A 20,669-nucleotide genomic window follows, 5' to 3' on the forward strand; every position below is an offset into this window, starting at 1 on the left:
TCTGCTGTCTAGAAACTATCTTCTCATTCCTAGCCTATGTTTTGTTCTAGTCTGTTCATACCAGTGTGCACTTGTGTCAACCTTTTTGTCAACACCCAACATTTTTTTTCCAGTCTTTCCTACCATGGTGCTGGCCAGCTATGGCCCATGAAGGGTGGCAGCAAAAGCTGCAACCAGAGATCCACAATTATTCAGTTCTGTGCTCTGCTCTGAAAGAATGCTTGAACAGTCACTGTCTGCAGTTTTATATAAATGAGTAGTGCCACTTCCACTTCCCACCCCTGCCCCCCTTTTTTTTTGTTACCAATTGCAAAAAATTGCTTGGTAAAGAACCTCAAGCAGCTCCTGCATTCAGGGAATAGTGAAGAAATTACTCTTTGAGTACTCTGTTGAGCTTTCTGGCCAATAACACGTGGAATACAGCCTGTAAGGAATATATATCCTGCTAGAAAGGCAGTAGATGTGTTGATATGGCTGGGGTAGAGCTTACAATTGACTATGAACACATGAGCAAGAGTAAGAATGCAAAATCTTAGAGATATCAAGCACAGCTTGTTCTTCCTGAAAACAGTTCAATAGTGGCCTGCTATGCGTAGGTACATATATCCCTGAAGTCACTCATAGTTGTCCCAGCCTTTGTCCCTGGGGACTACTACCTGACAGCAGGTGATACATTCCTCATGCCAGCTCAGGGTACATTTTTGACAGCTGTATTCTAGTATCTACAGCTATTAGCAGTTTAACAGAGCACCTACTTCAGATGTGGTTGTGGGGTGGCTTGCTGCTTGGATGTTTCAGTGGGGCTGGGCTGGCTGGGAGCCCGGCCCTGAGCAGGAGGTCTAGGCTGCTGTGGAGGGAACATGCCAGCCTTGGAAGCCTGGACTGGAGAGGATCCGGTTGCTGATCGAACTTGCTGTGGAGATCCAGGTGACCTTTGCTGCTGAGGTGAAGTGGACTGGGGACTCTGGGGCTGCTGTCCTTGAGGAGAGAGCCGCTGCTGTGGAGGTGCATTTGTCCGTGGAGGCTGAGGTCCCTGAGGCTGGCGTGGCCCACCTGAAAGGGACGCATAGACATAAACATGGGGAAGAGCATGTGGTGGAGAACAAGCAAGGAATATCTATATGGAAAACTAAGGGGAAAGACTATTCAGTGTAGCTTCCTGCGGAACAACAAGGGAAAACTGATTTTATAGATCTAACACTGATGTTATGCCCACGTTTCTAGAGTTGTAGTCTGTTTAGTTGCCTCCTTCAGCACTAAAGAAGTTCTACCAGTCTCTCTGAAGGGAGTCACTACAACATGCTTACATCTAACTAATTTCTTATCCTTGGCGAGTACTTTTGATGTTGTGAAGGAAGAGTCACTGGAGAACCAACTGTCTGCAGGAAACGAAAGCTGAATCCATTGGTTTGGGTCAGCATTCCCTTCATGGGTCCCGTAGTTTGATATGAGACTGTGCACCCTATTGCTATCCATAGATCTGTTCCAGCGTTATCAGCACATGCCTTCAGCTGCATTGGCAGCAGACTCTCAAAACTGAAAGAGATGTGGAAAATAATTGGGTATGACATGAGAAACTGCTGGACGTGGCAGATAACAGTGAGAAGCTGACAAAAGTTACAGCAGCATCGTGAGAGCTGGCTGGATTTTGCAGGTGGTCAAGGGGGAGTTATGTGAGAAAAAACTTTCACAGATAATTGAGAAGGAGTACTGGAGACTCCAGTATCCCCCAAGGCCAGCAGTTTCTAGGTCAGTAATACCACATAATGCTAAGATTACATAGATGCCTTTGGTATCAGAAATACCAGATTTTGGATACAGCAAAACTGTGACCAATAACGAAAAGGTGATTAGAGGTGTGTGTTAATTTGGTAGGAGATTGGGATGGAGAAATGGAAGGACAAAGTTGGCAAAAAGGATGCTCTAGTTGGTTATGTGAATGGAGTGGTTGGTGTGACCCGAATACCCACAGTGCAGCCCTGTGCTTCATCGCCTCAGTGTAGATCAGGCCAATAAACCAAGTCTGTTGTTCTGACTAACCACGTGAGTCAAACCTGCTTCTGCTGTCAGGAGCAACTGGGAGCGTGCTCTTGCTGACAGAGGAAGAGCTGGACATATGGATTAAGGATCCTAGCATTGTCGTATTGGTGCCTGTTCCAAGACTGATGGCCCCAGCATCTTCTCATCACTTCTTAACACTTGTAGCCACTACAGTTTTGTGCAAAGACAAATAAACTCTGTGCCTAGAATCCTCCTCCAGTGCCAGTTTGAGTGGCCTCACTTCACTGACCCAAGTCTTACCAGCAGTATCAACTGAATCTCTATCAAAGTTTCATCTCACTTTCTGAACTACTGTACAATAGCTTTTTAAACTGATTTTTGATGAAATGTGCTGCCTGCTTGTCAGTGAATTGGAACAATGAGTGGAAAACTTTACCCCAATAACTTTTATTTAGAAGGAAAACTGGTGCATCTGATGAACTGTACCTTGGGGAGGAGGCCGTGGTTGCGAAAGTTGTCCAAGCTGAGGTCCAGTCTGAGACTTCGTTGAGGCAGGCTGGACTTGTGGAGGCTAGAGGGAAAAAAGTGATTCCAGTTAATAGAGAGTCCCCAAAGAGAAGCCCTGAAGTAATATAGAAACTGCAAAGTCATGAAGTGTTCCTTAAAATACACATACACAAAGCAGCTGGCTGATAAAATCTCACGGGATTAAAATGGAGAGCTGAGTAATAAAGAGCACAGAAGTTGTTTGCTCACAGGGAATAGCAATGAAGTTACAATTTAGAATTTTTTGTAGGCAGTTGGGAATTACCAAATGTATCAGGCCTGAGGGGGTCTCTTAGTCCCATCTTCCACTTTGGACAGTTGCCAGCACCAGATGTTCCAAGTGAAGGAGGGGTGAACCACGGAAACATCTATGGAGTAATCATCTCTTTACCCTAAGGGGTCTCCTCTTGATTGCTGATAAACAAGGGCCAGCTTAAACCCTGAAACATGAAGCTTACTATCTGCTCCTCAAAATCTTTGCAACAGTTCCAGAAATTTTGTTTTGATATTTATACTCAGACCCTTTGAGTCTTCCTCAGCTCTCAGCCTCACTGTTTTCTCATTTCTTAACTCCATTGCTTTGTTCTGAGTTTTGAGAATAGTTCTCACAACCTATCCCTGCTAGGCCATTCATTATTTTGGAAATTTTTACTGCCCTCTCTGTCATTCACCTCCTTTCTAAAGCCAAGAGACTGAATCCCTTCTGTCCCTCCATGGGAATGTATCCAGGCCCTTAATTGTTTTCATCACCCACTTGTCTTTCCCAGCTATGTGATTCCTTCTGCAGATGCCAGAGGCAGAGCTGCTTACGTTATTCCAGAGGCACCAGTATTTGTTCTTTGTATACATCCCCAGTTCATTTCTCCTGTATCTTAATTTTCTGCTTCTCCCTTGTGAACGCAATCATAGGCTGAGCTATAGTTTTCATTAGTCTGAATGCAACAATGTCTTTCTCCAGGGACATGGCTAGTGCCATTTGCCAGTTCTATATATTGTTTATGTCCTCCTTCTCTCTACCCCTCACCTAGCTTATCTTTCAGTCTTTCATATGGCGTTTCATTTGCTGTTGTGGTGACTTAACATACATAGCTCTGTCATATTCTTCATTGCCATCCCTGGTCCTGACTAATGCAAATAAGTTGGTGCCATCTGCACTTTCCTCTCTGTCACTGTTTGCTCTTTTTGACAGATATTTTAAGAAACAGATTAAATAACACAGAACTGTTGCACAAAGGGCTGGTCCAAGGTTAACAGAAGTCCAAGTAAGCCTATTGCACAGAATTGTTTATGAAAACAGGGGAAGCTGGAGACAGATAGGCTGGTACGTGCTGGATTATTTACATGGAGAACACAGTGATAAAATGGTTTTCAAAGCTCCTGGAAGGTCAGGAGAATAAGCGAGGTGATTTTGGAAATGGGAAAAAAACATTTCATAGTTGAAAGCATTGAAATCAATTTCAAATGACTAACATGAATATGATGGTGTTGCCAGCCTTTCTTTTACACTTTTTTTCTGGGACTTGCTACATGAACAGGGAGGAAAACCTGGGAATTTTCCATCCTGGCTTCTCATCCTACGTAGCTTGGGACACTAGACGTTCCCTTGGTGTTGGAGGAAATTTACTGTCCTATTTCTGTGAGACATGCTGATCAGACCAGCCAAAGAATGGGAATCAGATCTCATGTTCACCTCTACAGCATTTGCCAACAACCTACCAAAGGCTTCTCAGAGATAAAGACAAAATAGGATTTTGAGACTAATAGATGAAGGGATACCTTTGGAAGGGAAACACTGACTGGAAGGCATGGCAATGAGGCAGAGAGGTGAGAAGAGAACCTCAGGTGTAACCATGAAACCAGGTCTCATGTTGTGGCCGTGAAAATAAGGTCATTAACATCTTATCCTGTCCTTGGCTCAACTAATGCAATTTATCATGACCAAGCTTGGCATTCCTTACCTAGCCCCTCTAACTGTTTGCAAAAATTAAAATCTCTCATATCTATGTCTTTAACCAAGGCCAGCTTCTGCTCCACAGTGAAACTTTCTTTTAGCCCTTCTCTGCTTCCTTTCTTTAACAGTACTTGTCTGTTACCTTGCCTAAGGCCTTTTTACAATCTAGCTACATTATTTTGAGTGATTGCCTGCTATCTACCATTTCATGAAAGAATTCTCAAAGAAACAAGAGGAAAAGAATCAAAAGGAGTTAATGGGGCATTTTTCTTCACAAAAAAAAATTAGATGCTCTTAAGCTGTGGCTCTGTTGGTTTAGTAATCTTCTGTATTAATCTTTAAATAATTCATTCTGAGATAATTCATAAGGTCCATGACTTGTCTACATTTTTCTACAATACTCTTACAACATTTTAAACATATTTTGTATTTGTCGTACACCAAATCTCTGGAGCAATAACTGCTGGTAATGAAATTGCACATTGTTTCTTGGCAGCTTAGTCACTTCCTAAATTCAGTTCATTGAATGTAGCCTTCTGGGTCTGGGTTCTTCATAATTTTTAAAAATATAGTCATCACTGATTTAATCACTGTTTTTGTTCTCTTCCCTGTCTTGCTGATAAGGAAAAGCTAGATCTACGTCAAGAAGTTCCCCACTCTCAGCAATTAAATTTACTGGAGTCACAACACCGTCCCTCTTGTCTTCCTTCTCTCCCTTAACTTTGGATGATCCATAGAGCACACCAATTCTTTGGTAGGGTTCCCTCTTTTGATGAATGCAAAGAATTTGTTTAAGTCTTTCCTCTATCTGCTCTTCAAAATCAATTTCTATCCTATTTATGTTTCCTTATATTACTTGCATGATGATGCATAAATGTTTTCTTAAATGTCAGATTTACAAATCTGGAAGATTTTTTTTGTTTGTCTTGAATGTCCTCTGTCACCTTGCCACTTAGCTCTAGAAGTTTATTTCTTGCACTCCTGGTTCAAAAGCAGATCATAAATGTATACTTGCATTCTGGAAAACAATGGTCTCTTAAGTAACATCTGTACAATTTTCCTTTTAATACTAGGGAGTTGATTAATTTTCTCAACTTATTAAAATAATTTTTTTTCCAACTGTTTGTGTCATACTGTTATTTTTTTTAATATCACATCTGTCCCTTGGATATTAAGCCTAATGGTACATATTCACATTCTGGATTTGCACCTGAGTGTTTCTTAAGACTAGGTCACATTGTCGTTTCCCATTGTGCTAGGATTTTGCAGTTCCAGGAAGCAGACGCCTATAGAGATGGAGAAGTCTCTGAATTGCTGTCCTATGGTGCTATTTGACTTGCTTCTTGATAGCTGTAGTCTCACGTTATTATGACTTGTTGCTTCTTCTGCCTCTGTTAATTCTCTGCACCCAGTTTCATAATGATTTTTTTTCTTTCTTGATTTTTTCTTGATCCAGAGACTACTATAGATGGCTCCAGAAATATATATATATGTGTTCTGTGCATACCCATAGAATATCCAAGGATTCATATTTTTGTTTGTTCAGTACTGCTGTGTTTGTATTCAGAATTGTTATTTTTCTTCATTCTGTGGAAGACTTCACCTGTAGCTCTAGTTCCGCATCTCACCAGCCTCACATGTAACTAGTTCTCTCCGCACGTTAGCAACTATGTGTTATAGCCTTATGTTGGTAATTGTAAATTGTGCAGTTTCTGCATTGTTTGTTATAGGAAGATCTTTCTCTATGGCACTCTAGTTAACATGTTTCTAGTTGACTTGATTTTTGTATATGGTTACTTGTAGGTTGATGATGACCCTTGTCTTCTTTAACTCTTCTATTTGACATCCTGTCTCTCCAAGACCATTTGTTTTATTCTTATTTTGGCCCTATTTTAGGTCTGTTGGAATCCAATCCAAACCTGTACCAGTATATTACAGACTTAAAAAATAGATGCATCTGTCTGTGTTCTCAGTTTCTGTTGGCTGCCCCTTTGCTCTTAGTTTATGCACTATGTCACGGCTATTTCAGATGGCAGTTGTTGATTCCACTATGGCCAGAGTAAATCCTATCTTTTCTGTATTGCTTTCCCCACCTCAAAGCATTTGTAATGTCTATTAAATGCTTACGCCCTCACTCTAGCTAAAACTTGGTTTGGACTTGCTGTGAATACCCTTCATGCTGTGGACCTAGTTTAGCTGGAGTGCCTGTCATATGACCAAAGCTGAGAACCATAAAGTTCTTTTTCCCATTTTTTGTCTCAAGTGGAAATGGAAATTGTTCCAGTGTGTTGCAGTCAGTATTATCCTTCAGCCTGTTTATTTTCCTGTCCTTTAGTTTGTACAGTTTTTTTTTAGAAGCATTAAGGCATCAGTTTAAATGCTAGAATGTCGGGTTCTTATATGAATTCAGCTTTAGTCAAGCCTTCTCCCGATGAAGGGAGTGGATGGCATCTCCAAAGAAGAAGGGCTGCAGTAAGGAATAGAACAACTCTTGCTGGAGATTCCTCCTATCTGTTCTGGGAAGCACAGATTTTCATCAGGGGTGCAAAAACTGTAAAGAAATCTATCTTGAGGGATGGTGTTAGACTGAGATAACACTGGGCTTTATAAAAGCCTCTAAAAATGACTATCTTTGATATGAATCTATGAATTTAGCAAGCCAGAATGTCTGGATGCATGGACCATACTACTGGTGTGATGTCACTGTTTATATAGAAGGAGAGGAAGGAGGGAGATGTCATTCTTGGGGTCTTCAAAGGGTCTATGAGAGACTTCTTTGGAAGAACAGAATTCAGTCTATCTGTAGCGCTCCAATACGAGAGAGACAAAAGTTTAGTAAAAGAATTTTGCCATAAGGTCTCCATTTGCTCATACCCAAGGCCTCAGTGGTGAGGGAGTAGATCCAGCAGTGATGGCAAGCTGGGTCATTTTGGAAATGACCAGATCAGCTATAAGCTGTCTGTCCTCTTCCACGTGCTCCCCAATCAGAGGCATTGAGCTGTCCATCACCTGCCAGAGGAGGGAAAAAACAACAGTTAGTTTCCTGATGGCAGATGCCTTCTTCAACTCATCTCTCGCATTAACCTGTTCTGTGTCTCCACATCCTTTCCAACACCTATAGTCACCACTGCCCTCCATGCTGAAACATGCTTGACTTTCCTAGGTGTTGGACTTCACCTGGGTTTTTTTTTAGAAATGGTATGTACTTCCCCCCACTTTCCATTTTCCTTCCCTTCACAACCTGGAAGCCAAGCCACGACTTCTGGTGGCTGGAGGCTTTCTAAATCTGCGAAACAAAAACGTGCTTCTTCATATGTCCTGAGAAGATGCCACTGATTAATGAGATCTCTGGCATTGTCTCACAGTATTTGGGCATGACATTGCAGCAGAAAGGGCCACAGGAGAGAGGAAAAAATATACCAGATCCTGAGGGGATGAGAGCAACAAGGACTATGGGAAAGCAGGAAACATTTGGGACTAATGAATGCAAAGCATTGCACCCTGAGAAGTAAACACCACAGGTGTATGATGAATAGAATGTCATCAAAACAACAGCAACTAGTGCAGGAAAGTAAACTTATTCTCTGCTTGTCTTCTTGATGTTGTTGCCATGTGATTACTTCCCAAGCAATACTACAACTGTGCTGGGAAAAGCTGAGAAGCAAGACTGTAGGGATCAGGGAAGGAGACCTGTCAAAGGGTCCTTAAGGTAAGAAATGGTCTGACAACAGTAATAATAACGAAAGCACAGCAGACCCTCAACTGTATAGCAGCCCTAAACGTGATTTTCAACAGTTCATCATAAATCACATGCTTTGCAAACATTCGCTAAATCCCACAGGAAGAGCTGCACTATGATGAAGTTTAAGATTCAGCTGGAGTAAATATAACTGTACCAAAATGCCGGGGTTGGAAGAGTTTATTTTACTTTGCGATTATTTTTAAACCAAACATTAAAACCCCTGGAAATGCAGAGTTGAAAGCTGTATTGCTCAAGAAAGGCACTGACTCACGCTCAGATAACAATCGGAAGTGCACTCCACCCTGGCAAGGCTGCACGAGTCCGTTCTTGGAGTGAAATGGAAAGTTTTGCATCCTTCTTTTTTTAGATTTAAAGTAAGGGGAACTGGGGAGGTGAGTTCACTGAGTTTGTATTCTACTCTTTGCTTGCAGAACATTAATTTGGTTTAATTTCTGTTGGTGTCTCTTAAGAACACTGAGCTGCCTAAGAAGTTATAACTGAGGTTTGCATGAAGAGGGAGTGGGTGCTTATGTTCAAGACCCAGGGGGTGAAAGGAGGAGGTTGGAAAATTAGATGGCAGTGCTCAGCTAAACACACAAAGTGGTTTTTCATTCCAGTGTCCACTTTGCTGTTTCTCCGTTGAAAAATGAGGTGGGGAAAGGAGAGGTTTCTTAGCAGTGTCATGAACATCCAGTTCCTTCTGTCTCACTAGCCGTGGGTTCCTGGGGGCCCTCCTGCAGGTTCCTGTGCAGGTTTCCCTTCCCTCCACTACCACCTTAAAAGCATTCTGATTTCATCTGGCTATTTCAGTTGGCAGTTACAGTTCACGTACAAGAAAATTCTTCCCAGCTCCCTGTAGAGCACTGTGCGAGGGACCCACCCGACCACTAGATGATGCCCTTACTCTGGCCAGCCAAGCCCAGCTCCTGCATCCCTAACACTTCCTTCGAGTAACCACGATACAGCTCTGGTCAAAACACCCCAAACCCCTAATTTCCTCATCCTAAGGACTGCTTTCCCCTATTTCTGAGTCTGGAGAGGAAGGGGAAGATGGTGTTTTATAAAATAAAGGCACTGGGGAGAATGAGCCTTGGAGCAGGTCCCATCAGAAACACTGAATGTGCACCAGGGATGAGGGTACCTGCTGTCCTGCTGTGTAGTATTTGGCAGGGGACCACAAGCTACGGGAAATTGCAAATATGGTAATGAAAATCCACATGCATAAGGGAAGGCCCTTGAGAATGGCAAAGGTTTCTGTGGGCAAAGCATCACAGCTGGTTGCCACTGAACTGAAAAGGAGCATAAGATGTCACCTTGTCTTTCCCCTGGGAAAGGGGAATTGCTGTGGAACTGGGCAGATATGAATGCTAATGCTGAAATAAATCAAACAGCTGGAAGGAATAGGTGAATCACAGACAGATTGCACTCCTCGCTTCCCAGGGAGATCACAGAACAGCTGGGCAAGACAAGAAGACAACAGCACATATGGACCCAGTCTTTGCAGCTTCCCAAGGTCAGTGGTTGTTCCCGATGCAGCTGCTGTTGCCTGATAAGGTGTACGAGGGGGAGTGGAAAGTGGCCAGGCAGAGAAGAGACTCACGATAACACCATCCCCGTCCTTCCCCTGCGCCTGTCTAACGCTGAGGCCTGAAGGCTGGATTTGTTATTCCATGCTCTGATGTGCAGGAGTGGAGTGTTAGGTGATTTTTAAGGAAGGAAGGAAGGAAATAGATGATTAGACATGTCAAAAGAAATGATATGGCAGTGCTGAAGGGATGGGGCAGGGGTTCTTGCAAAGCAGCAAGGAGCATATCTAGTAACACCGCCTAACTCTATGGCAGGTAGGGCTTAGCTGATCCAGGAGGAAGAATAAATCATATGGATCATATTATTTGCCCCCTAGTTGGTCACAGAGATATGAAAATGGGTTTGAAATATGGTTGCAGAGATATGGAAAAGGATTAGATTACCCCCCTCCCCCCCCAAAAAAAAAAAAAAAGCCAGGGGAGAGATTATTAAATCATACACACTGCTAAGCTCTTTTGAGAATGTGGCTGCTAACAGTGGTACTGAACTTACACTGTTTGAGTATCTGGTCTTCTGATCAAGTGCTGACTATTCATGCTGAATATTCCCTTAAAGTGAAAAAGTTCTTTAAAGCAGAGGAAAAAGAAGCACAAGCGTTTACCATTAAATTAACAGCTGTTTTAATAGATTGAAACTTTTCAATATGAGCCATGAAAATGGTGCATAAGAGTCCTAGTGCTGTGAAGGGCAGAAATGTACTGGATTCTGGTGTTTTCTTTGGGAAAAGAAAAAATTGTGAAGTTCAAGTAACAGCAAATTCCACGGGTGCAAGATGACTCTTCTGCTGTGTTGATAACTCATCCGTCTTAATCTGATCCTGTTTGCAATAAAACACTGTGATAAATCTCCGTTCACAGAACTGCCAGTCCATCACTGCCTCTGCGAATCTTTCCTAGAGAACTACTTTGCACTGTGAAAATTAATTACTGCCTGCAATTGCATTGTGTACATTCCTTATTTGTTCAGCCCATTTAGGCATGTTTTCTTGTAAAATGTCACAGCACACTGTTCCTTCTCACCAAGAAAAATAAAACAGTCGCACTGTCAAATAACTTTTTCCTCCTGCTATTAACAGAAAAAAAACAAAATAAAGGATTGGTTTCTGACCAAGAAAAGTGCTTCAGGAAGTAGGTTGGAGGCAATTAATTGCTTGTCAGCATCTCCCTTAAATCTGCATAAAGTAGAAAAGGTGCCTCTTTGGCTTTATTCTGCTCTTTGAATTGCACTACTCTAGCCTTTACCAACAATGTCCATTAGCCTGGCATCTGAAAGCCTGCTAGATCTTGGTACATCAGGCCTAGTTAATCAGATTCCCTTCTGAGATAATTCAGCATGATCCATTTGAAGCTGATGTGTTTCTTCTGATTTGTATCATATTAGATCATTTGCTTTTTACCTTGGTCTCAGAGAGAGGAGTATTAGTGTGCATCGCTCCCTCTGTGTGCAAGCTGTTGATGATTGTTAGCGTATGGACGTGCTTTTTATCCAGTCAGTCACACACAGGGGCAGATGTGAAAGCCCAGAGGTATACCCAGACAGAGGTGTATAATCCTTAAGCACAGAATTAGCCATGTGTGCACGTACATAGGCTTATATGTAAGAATAGGTGCAGGAATACAAAATCCTCATTTGACCATGTATGGACACGGTCCAAATGTCCTTACAGTTGTCTCTGCTTTCTTTCCCTTCCTTTCTCAGCTGTATTTGCGTACAGATATAAAAGCACGCAGCAGGGAGACAGTCTGCTCTGGGGGATGCTCCGTAAGGTGCTGATGAATTGCATGCAGGAGCAGACCCATCAGCCATGGCCCCATCACTTTAGGAAAGACAGAGGCTTGCCAGCGGCTGGTTGCTGGCAGCACACTTCTATCACACGGCCTTTGACAGGTCACTGATCCCTGGAGAACAGATACATATTGCAGGAATGCACAGTCGCTGGAGGGCTCATGTGGTTCTCATCAGCATCCTAACCCTCAGCGGGTGGGACTGCTCTCCCACACATAGCTTTCCAGTGTGTCAGCACCCCTGCATGAAGCCGTAGGCTGGCTCTGCTCATCTTCCTCTGCTGGCCTGTGTTGGTGGAGTTTACAGCAGGTCAGATGCTGTGCCTCCTTGAGTCACATAATGACAGAGACACTTGCTTACGTGCCAGATTTTCTCTCCCCCAGTGTCTCTTAAGTTTCCACTTTGATTTTCTGGCCAGCTTTTCCTTCTTTGCCCTGTTAGGATGACCTAAGTGTGCTATTTACCCCACTCCCAAGTGTGCCTCCTGGCCTGGCAAGAAGTACGTTGAACTTTAGCTCTCAGAGCCACAGTCTGTCCAGCTCTGGACACAAAGTCTGTAGTTCATACTGCCCATAGTAACTCCATGGTGCTTCGTCTGTTATAGCAGTGAATGCTGTCTGGGCAAACGATTTTAGAAAATACACCTGTTATTTTTAAAACAATTAAATTGTTCCTGCTATTTATGGAGCAATTTACTACACTCTCACCTGTCATTTCACTCTTTTAAATTAGATTCAACTAGGGTTTTTGTTATTGAGATTCCCTTTAAAGTGATCAGAGAATGACAAGTTCATTTAGAAACAAACTGAGATTTCTAATTGATTGAATCACCTGTTGGACCTCTGTGTGGGTAATGGGAGGAGGTTAACATGACTAATATGACAGCATCATCTGGCACCTGAATTCAGGCCGGGCTGAATATGAGCAAGTTTGTTCATGATGCTGTTGATTGCTACTAGCAGCTATGAGAGATGCACTGGCTCTGCAAGTGCTTAGCCTAGGAATGAAGTACAGGGCATTGGTGCACTGAGACACCATGAACTTTGGATGCTGCCAGCCTGTTACGTGCTCAACAAGAAGGTAGCTTCAAATCTGTCCCATGCTGGTAAATTCTGCACTGTGGGGATTTATCAACTGGACGGCTGGAGTGGCCAAGCAATCTGTGGCTTTCTATTAACTTTCACAGTCTACATTGAGAAATGAAGGCACTTCAATTGTGACACCTTGCTGCATATCTGCCAGTTTAGCTGGAACTCTAAATCAGTTTCTTGCATATCAGTGAGTCACAGCTTGGAGGATACAGGTGGGCACAGAGGAGCGGTGACTGCTGAACCGTGCACGCAGTGCTAAACAAGCACATTGGTGCACGTGAACTCTAAGGGACCATATTTGCAGATACAATTCCCAAAGAAGACTTGCATTCAGGTTTCTCATGCTCTTACCTCAATGATATAGTCTTTTCCATCTTTGCTGTGGACAGCTTTGACAGCGCAGATGTCAAGACCTCCAAACATTTCTGAGCAGGCATCCGCCCAGAGTCTGTACCTGCAGAAACCGCAGAAGCACAGTGTAGGATTAACTGTCACTGGGCAGTCCATCAAATACAGCTACCCATCCCGCTGCTCACAGGAGCGCAAAGAGATTCAGAAGCCCTTTTTCTCACAAGGCACACTTTGTGAGTTTGCTGAGTCATTGTCACCCTCTCTTGCACAGGAGATGGGAAAAAAAAAAAGTTTTGCCCCAAGTTTCTCTTCATTTCAGATTGTTTTAATCCTACCCTCAAAACCACCTTAAAATGTTTCTTTCCCTCCTTGGTATTTACATCAGATCTTCAGTCAGTTGTCATTCAGCCAAGCTACAAATATTTAGTTCATTTAATCTCCCAGTAGTGTTGGCCCCTTAGCATTTGTACTGGCTTTGCTTGAAAGCCCTCCATTATGCAGGGAGCTTTCTCCTGATAAGCTGCTGGGGCTGGAAAAGGATTGGAAAGTCAGTGCAGAATTTAGCAAGGAGTGGCCATCCCTTCCCTGATCTGTAGCCCAGAAGCTCCTGCTTTTTACAATTTACTCTCTCAATTTCTTCCTTTCACATTTTCCTCCCTCCCTTCTATCCCCTTGGTGTTGCTTCTAACCAGGTGGTCCCATCACACAGACCATGCAGTGTTTTATTACAGGCTGCAGCCGTTTTCTCTAGGTGCTCCAAGATGGGAATATGAGCTGATGTTCCCTTAGCAATCCTGGTATCAAAGAAGAAGGGAGAATGACAAGAGTCGTATTATGGGGGGACTGCATCCCGCTGCTGTGGAAATGAGGAGGGAATGAGGCGGCCTGGTTTTATTTCCTGTGCAGCTGCACTGTAGTCACACAATTTCAATAAAAATAATAATCTCAGAACAGCAGGTCTGTAAGCAGGACTATGACAATATGCAGAGAGAGGAGGGGAGGCCACAGTCTCATGAATACTCTGACATTTTGCAGACCCTACAGGGACTGCGAAAAGAGATGTTCTGGCCAAAGAACAAGTTTACATCCTTGGAGCCAGCCAGAGCCCTCATAGATTGATGATATAATGATCAGCTTGCATGAACACCATGTCTGTGGAAAGAAGAAAGAATATGACTTATGTGACTACCGTGGCTCTCTTATTCTTAATGAGGAGACCAAGCATGTTCACTCCAGCCCCCCTGAGGAAGACAGTGCCTGAGGAGGAGTCAATAGCATAAGGAGAAGAGCAACAATGGACTTTGTGAGCGAAAGGTAGGAGTCATGGTGAGAACCCTTCATGCATTGCCCCACAGCCAGGGACACTATCACATAAAACACCTCTCCTCCTGAGGGACATCTCTAGGTGTCTGGGTTCAGCCACCAGACACAGAGGATCACTGCAGGTGCCAGAGGCACTGTATGTTGGTGGCCCTAGGTGAGCACTAGGAAGCATCAGGGTTGCTGGGCTGGGATGGCAGTTCTACAGGACAGGAAAGTGTATTTATGCATAAGCATCAGGGCTAGTATTTGCAGTGGATTTACTGCCATTTTGGGTAGTATTACCTGAATGTGTCACTCCTTTGAGCTACTGTTCAGTACAGCAGGTCCTTTGGGTTGCTCCTTCCCATCAGAGGATTTGAGCACACTCCTTGTTGCGTGCACTGATGACTCACAGATTTCCACGGAATTTGTTGATTTATGGCTGGGTAAGGCTAGCATGGTGAATTGTGGTACTACATCTATAAAATGAACCTTCAAACTGAAGTGTGGCAAGCTGGCAGGAATCTAGGTTTTAGTCTTACGACACTGCAATGAGGGAATGTCTACTCTTCATCTCTCTAACTTCAGCTGTGTTATAAACAACTAGGATACATAATAATGTCCAGTTCCCACAGTCCTATTAGGATCTTGAAGAGTCGCCTTCAGCATCTGATTTGGGGCTTGGCTTGGCTTCCCTGTCTTTCAAAACTAAAGGTGCAGAAGGGACCTTAGATGATCATCTGCACAGTTCTTGTACTCTAAAGAGGAGACATTTCTTTAATCTGGTCTGAAAGAGTGCAGAGATTCCTCATCTCCTCCAGGCAACCCAATTCTGCGCCACACTATCCTTACTGTTAGAAAAATATTCAAACTAACCTTTTCTGCTATTATTTAAGCCCATTACTTAGTATTATGCTACTAATATAAAGAGTGAGCCAACAGCCTTTTACATGGTTGAAGATCTTGTGCCCTTTAAATTTTTTCATCTTTAGGGCAAAGTGATGTTCAGCTATTACTCTTTTAAATGTGGTGCCCACACCTGGAAAGAGTCGGAATTAATCATGATCCCACAAATTGAAAGTTTAATCTGAAAAAAGTATCAGATTCAGTAGGGATGAGTGCCTACACACAATCTATGGATTCTATAAATCTACAAATAATCTGCTTACATAGGATGAAGAACAAGTGAAGTCATGGATGCTCCATCACTGGAGGTGTCCAAGGCCAGGTTGGATGAGGCTTTGGGCAACTTGTTCTAGTGGAAGGTGTCCTTGCCCATGGCAAGAGGATTGGAACTAGATGATCTTTAAGGTCCCTTCCAACCCAAACCATTCTATGATAGTAGTTCTGCAGAACAGGGTTTGGGAGTTACAGCAAATCGTAAATTACCATATTATGAACCATGATATGCAGTTGTAGTATTAGCAAATATTAATAATAATATTATTATTAGCAAATATTTGCAATATTAGCAAATTGAATATATTATTCAATATATATTGAATATATACCATCTAAAATTTTTATCCTGTAAGATGCATGAGGTAATTCCTTTTGCTCTTTTGCTTCAGTGAGAAGACCTTAGCTGAAATAGTGTCCACTTTTGGGGCACTGATGCAAAAAAGTGCCTTCAATACTTCAGCTGACAGATTCTTCCTTCTGTTGAGCAGAAGAAAAAGACTTTTCTGTGTTTGCCTCTCATTAATAAGATACTTAGAATAACTTCTTGTTGCTTCTTGTTTTGTGCTGTGACCTTTCTGATTTTATCCCTACATGTTTGTACTCATGTTCTTGACCTTAGCCTGCTGGTCTTGTTTCCTGTGGCTATATTCACTAAAGATCTAATGATTTAGCAATGTTGGTTTCTAGCTGTACTTCCAGTCTGTTCTCCAAAACAGGACAGTTTGCCTTTGTGCCCTTAGTATTTTTTTAAGGAAGCACTTGGTTGTTTTAAACTCCTTTATCCAGCCTCCCAGGAGACCTTGCTTAACAGTTCTCTCAATTAACCAAAGTCTGAAATACAATTCCTCCTTTCTAACCCAAGAATAGCTAATTCTGTCTTGAAACCCTCTTCCTTACCTCTCTGTCATTGCAATCTGTTCTAGCATCGCAGAACCTGTGTTTGCCTTCCAGTTTCCAGAGATGGACGTCCTCCTAGGAAAACAAACCAAAAACATAACCCGAACATGAAAGTACACCCTGCCCCATCCTGCCTCATACTGTAGTACTCATTCTTGACTCAGTGCTTGTACAGGAGGGATGAGGTGAGATTCTTCCTCACAGAAGCCTTTCCAAATCCTGCCTCAACAACACTCCATACACGATAAGTTATTCAGACAGGAAAAAACTCCAAGGAATCTTAAGCATACACACCAAGCTCTGTGAGAGCTTTATTACTTTATACATCAGACCCAGGAGAGCTGAAATGTCTATAAAAGATCTCTGGGCTAATAAACCTTGTGTTCTTCAATGGGTAGCACCCTCTGTCCATGGGAGAGCAACTCCCCAGGCAAACATCTACCTAAGCAGCTTCACAAATGTCAGCTCTGATATTCTAGGTCTCCCTAACTTTGATTTCAATTGTGCTACTGTCATAGAATATATGATTATACTCTCTTTTCCCTGACTTTTCATTGAGCTGTTTGTGGCTCTCTGTATCTGGACTTGGAGATTTTATAATTGCAAAACTGTTGGAGTCTCGCTAGCTGCGAGATTGATGGTTAATTTCCAAAAAAGTTACTATTGCTGGCATGTCCTCGTTTTCACCATCATCTATCAAGGAGTTAAAGTTTTCCTTTTCTTGACCTTAGGCACAAAGCAGACCTTGAACAGCCTGCTGTGACAACACTGTGCAAATAACTCTGGCACAGTGTACAAGCTAGGACAAGTCAACAAGTGGCGACGATACATCCAGGGAGCATCTTTATGCTGAAGAAGATTTAGGTATTTTAGGAGAGGGGAGTATGGGATGTGATCCAACACTTCAACATGAGGTGGTGGGAACCCTCACTGCCAGTTCTCTCACCTTTTCAACATGATATGAAAAAGAGACTCTGAACTTGCAAAACTATGTGAAGCAATGGTAATACTGATGATCTGCAGACCATAAACCTGGATTATTATATTGACTGTCTAAGGTTCCCTGTTACTGTGGTGAGAGACAGCCTGATGTACCTCTTCTGTGTATCTTCTGAAGTGGTATATATAGTTGCTGTGAAATTTAAATAGCGAGAGGAGGGATGACAAAGGAGCATGATTACTGTGTTGAATAACTGTATTTCCATATAGTTGGTTTTTGTCCTTTGTTCCCATCACCTAACATTGATCTTCCTGCGCTACTTTCTAAGCATAAAAATATTGATTCCTCAAGCTTTGACTGTTATGAGCCCTCTGGTAGCCTGCATGGTCAGTGTTCAGCTCTCAGCCTTTCTTTTTCTTTTGACATGGGATTCTTAGGATTACATTTTTCATTTCTGTAATGGGAAGAACCACTCTTCATTAAGATTTAGGTTCAGAAAATTGCCCTTTGGTAGCAGATGGCATCCAGAATCCCATTAGTACTGATGAGAACTCCTGGAGTCTGATTAGTGACAAGATTATTTGATATCAATGGTTTGAAAATGTACCTGGCATGCCAAATGTAAGCAGCTGTGTTGTCTCTAAGAAAACCAAACCACAGCTATGCAGTTTTACACGGAAATTTGATGTGGGAAAGCTCCCAAAATAGAAACTCTGGTCTAATCGTTGGGCTGATTTGTTTGACATTCTTATGTCTACTAATCGCCAATATTTGCCATAATATGCCAATATTTGGCATAAAATATTTCTCTCAGCTGTATCCCTAACTTTCTTATTAGGAAACTTTCCTGTTTTCAAAGGGAAAAGTTTCATCTGAAGTCCTCTGGACCACTCCCCAAACTCCTACACTATAGCCTCTGTCAAGATCAGTCCCTTCCAAGCATGTCTGAACACTTCAGGTGTCAAATGTTCCATCAAATTATTATTATTACTTTTTCTTTCCCTTTTTGTATTCAATCAAAAGTGGAAAAGGACAAAAATCTCTCCCTAAGGATGCCCTGCCTCAAGACCCATTTCTCTATAGGAGCTGAAAATCAAAGTGCTTCCAATCATACTAAACATTGGGGGGGCACAACACTATACAGTCAGTATCTTGAAGGAAAGGACTCCAGGATTTTAGGAATCAGTTGATCGAGCAGATTTGTGACCAAGACACCTTCAGCATTACTCAAAGTAAGTGAATAGACTAGCAGATCATGGGCTGTTGGTGTCCTATAATCACCATCTCCAAGCTGGGCCACTTCAGTCTAAAATTAGGTCTGGTTTAGACACAATTGATGTTGTATCCCCTGCACAGCACACTGAACCACATTTGAGGTGACAAGATCAGAAGTCACACTCATGAAACTAGAAAGGGAAGTATATTGCGTTCTTACTAAGAGCTGGTGGCGAGGAATAGCCCACCTCTGAAAGTCAGCAGCAGCTGACTTTTTCACAGTGAACAATATTTCACGAGTCTTAACTGGAAATACCCCTAGTAGGGATGAGGGTGTAAGCATAATTTCTGTCCCAATTTCTTCTGGCATATGAGCAATATTTGTGTTTTCTCTTCACCAGTAGAACAATGACAGTCAAATACATTTGGTGGAATTTTAGGCACGTATCACATGCTTATCTGCTGTTTTGAAACTGGCTGAAGGCATGGGCTAAGTAGGTGTTTGTTAGTAGTGTAAATCTGGAGTCACTGCACTAAAATCAATGGGAAACTGAACTCAAGCCTTGGGTCATGGGCTGGAAGGAAGTGCATTGAACATCTGGGGTGGAGAGGAATGCATGAGTCACCCTGCAGCATCCTCCCTCTGGCAGATGCTTGATGCAAAGTAAACACATTTTAGAGAATTTTGGTACACAGTCTTTTCTCAGAAGGAAGGGAGCTTTCAAAGTTTATATGCGTGGGTGAAGGTATAAAAATACGAGGTGGATTCCATGGCTCACAGATCAAAGTAATCCACTTAATATGATGCTACTGCCGATGCTGTCATTGCCTCTAAAGCTGAGATTTGCTAGCATGGCTAATGATTTTGATTCTTCTATTTGAGACACCAATGAGAGCTCTGATATTTTGGGTGCTTTTACCTCTGTTCCTGGATATAGTAGGGACTTATTTATACCACAGAAATAACCTTCTGTTCTGTCTGATGCTGGGAGAGAAGGAACAGCCCATAATTGGACCAAATATACTGCTTTCCCAAGCTCACATCCATAAATGGCTCTCTCAAATAAGTCTCAATAAGTCAAACTTCTGGGTTACCAAGTCACTGGGTGAATTTTGCTGTTTGCTTTCTTTGCTAATGAGCTTCATTTCTCATTAAGGTGTTTCCTGTTCATGGCTCTTTTAATGTGAAATTTTTTTTCGTTTAACAAACAATTGTTTGTGCAGCTATATTCCCAAGTGGGATTAGTTCTTATTGTGACTGCTTTCTTTCCTCAATCATCTGGCGTTATTTCTGGTCCTTGTCTGGATGAGTGCATGGTGAATGCGAATAATAAACAGGGAGAGAATATAGTCAGGCTAACTGGGCCTTTGTTTTACTTAAAGAAAGGCTCTGGATCCAAGGCTGGGTAAGTTGGCAGGAACAGGGAATTTTAATTGATATTTTAAACCTTCCTTCCTTTGGCCAATTTAAGCCAGACTCCCTAAGATGTTAATATAATATTAGGCAACTGTGCTATTGTTGATCTGATCAGATTTAAAATGAGTTTTCTATCATTGAGTTCACACGAAATAGCCCAGTGCCTCACAAGTCCTTCCTATGAAGAATGTGACTCAAGCATTATCTAGTTTACTTAAATACCTTTGTGCTAACCAAGGAATCTAACTGTGAATTTTAGGCAGCTCTAGCTGAAAAATATGTGGTCATATCTTATATAACTTTGTTTCACCAGAACTATGGCCTGAGGGTTTGTAAACATGGACCCAAAACTCATAGTGTTGTGGGTATTAGGTAACATATGAAATTTATCTGGCAACCTGAAAAATGTACTGCTGGAACTGTCTACTTGTTCAGAATTTTGTAGCTGGATAAGGAGCTTGTGGAGAAGCTTTGCTATTTGTCTTTTCTCATCTACTGGTTTGCAGTAAGAAGAAACACGTGTCTTACTGACTCATGTGGTTACATCTTTAATTGAGCTTGAGAACTACTGAAGTTCAGCTGAATGCTTTTTAATATTTTAAAACATACCAGTGTTGAGGGTTGCCTTCATGACATCTCCCTCATTACCTCAAAGGGCAGGG

General features: G+C 42.2%; 1 protein-coding gene across 1 annotated transcript in view; it reads right to left on the reverse strand.

The window, feature by feature from the left end:
- The window catches only part of SYN3 (synapsin III), a 202,575-nt gene that overhangs the window by 1,083 nt on the left and 180,823 nt on the right, over positions 1 to 20,669 (reverse strand). Inside the window, exons 9-13 of the mRNA XM_069860280.1 lie at positions 16,436 to 16,510; positions 13,055 to 13,157; positions 7,373 to 7,507; positions 2,488 to 2,572; positions 756 to 1,053 (exon numbers count right to left, since the gene is read on the reverse strand). Coding sequence (XP_069716381.1) covers positions 756 to 1,053; positions 2,488 to 2,572; positions 7,373 to 7,507; positions 13,055 to 13,157; positions 16,436 to 16,510 — 696 coding nt within the window. The remainder of the gene's footprint in view (positions 1 to 755; positions 1,054 to 2,487; positions 2,573 to 7,372; positions 7,508 to 13,054; positions 13,158 to 16,435; positions 16,511 to 20,669) is intronic.

Source organism: Phaenicophaeus curvirostris, chromosome 1 (assembly GCF_032191515.1).
Source record: "Phaenicophaeus curvirostris isolate KB17595 chromosome 1, BPBGC_Pcur_1.0, whole genome shotgun sequence".
NCBI classification, from domain to species: domain Eukaryota; kingdom Metazoa; phylum Chordata; class Aves; order Cuculiformes; family Cuculidae; genus Phaenicophaeus; species Phaenicophaeus curvirostris.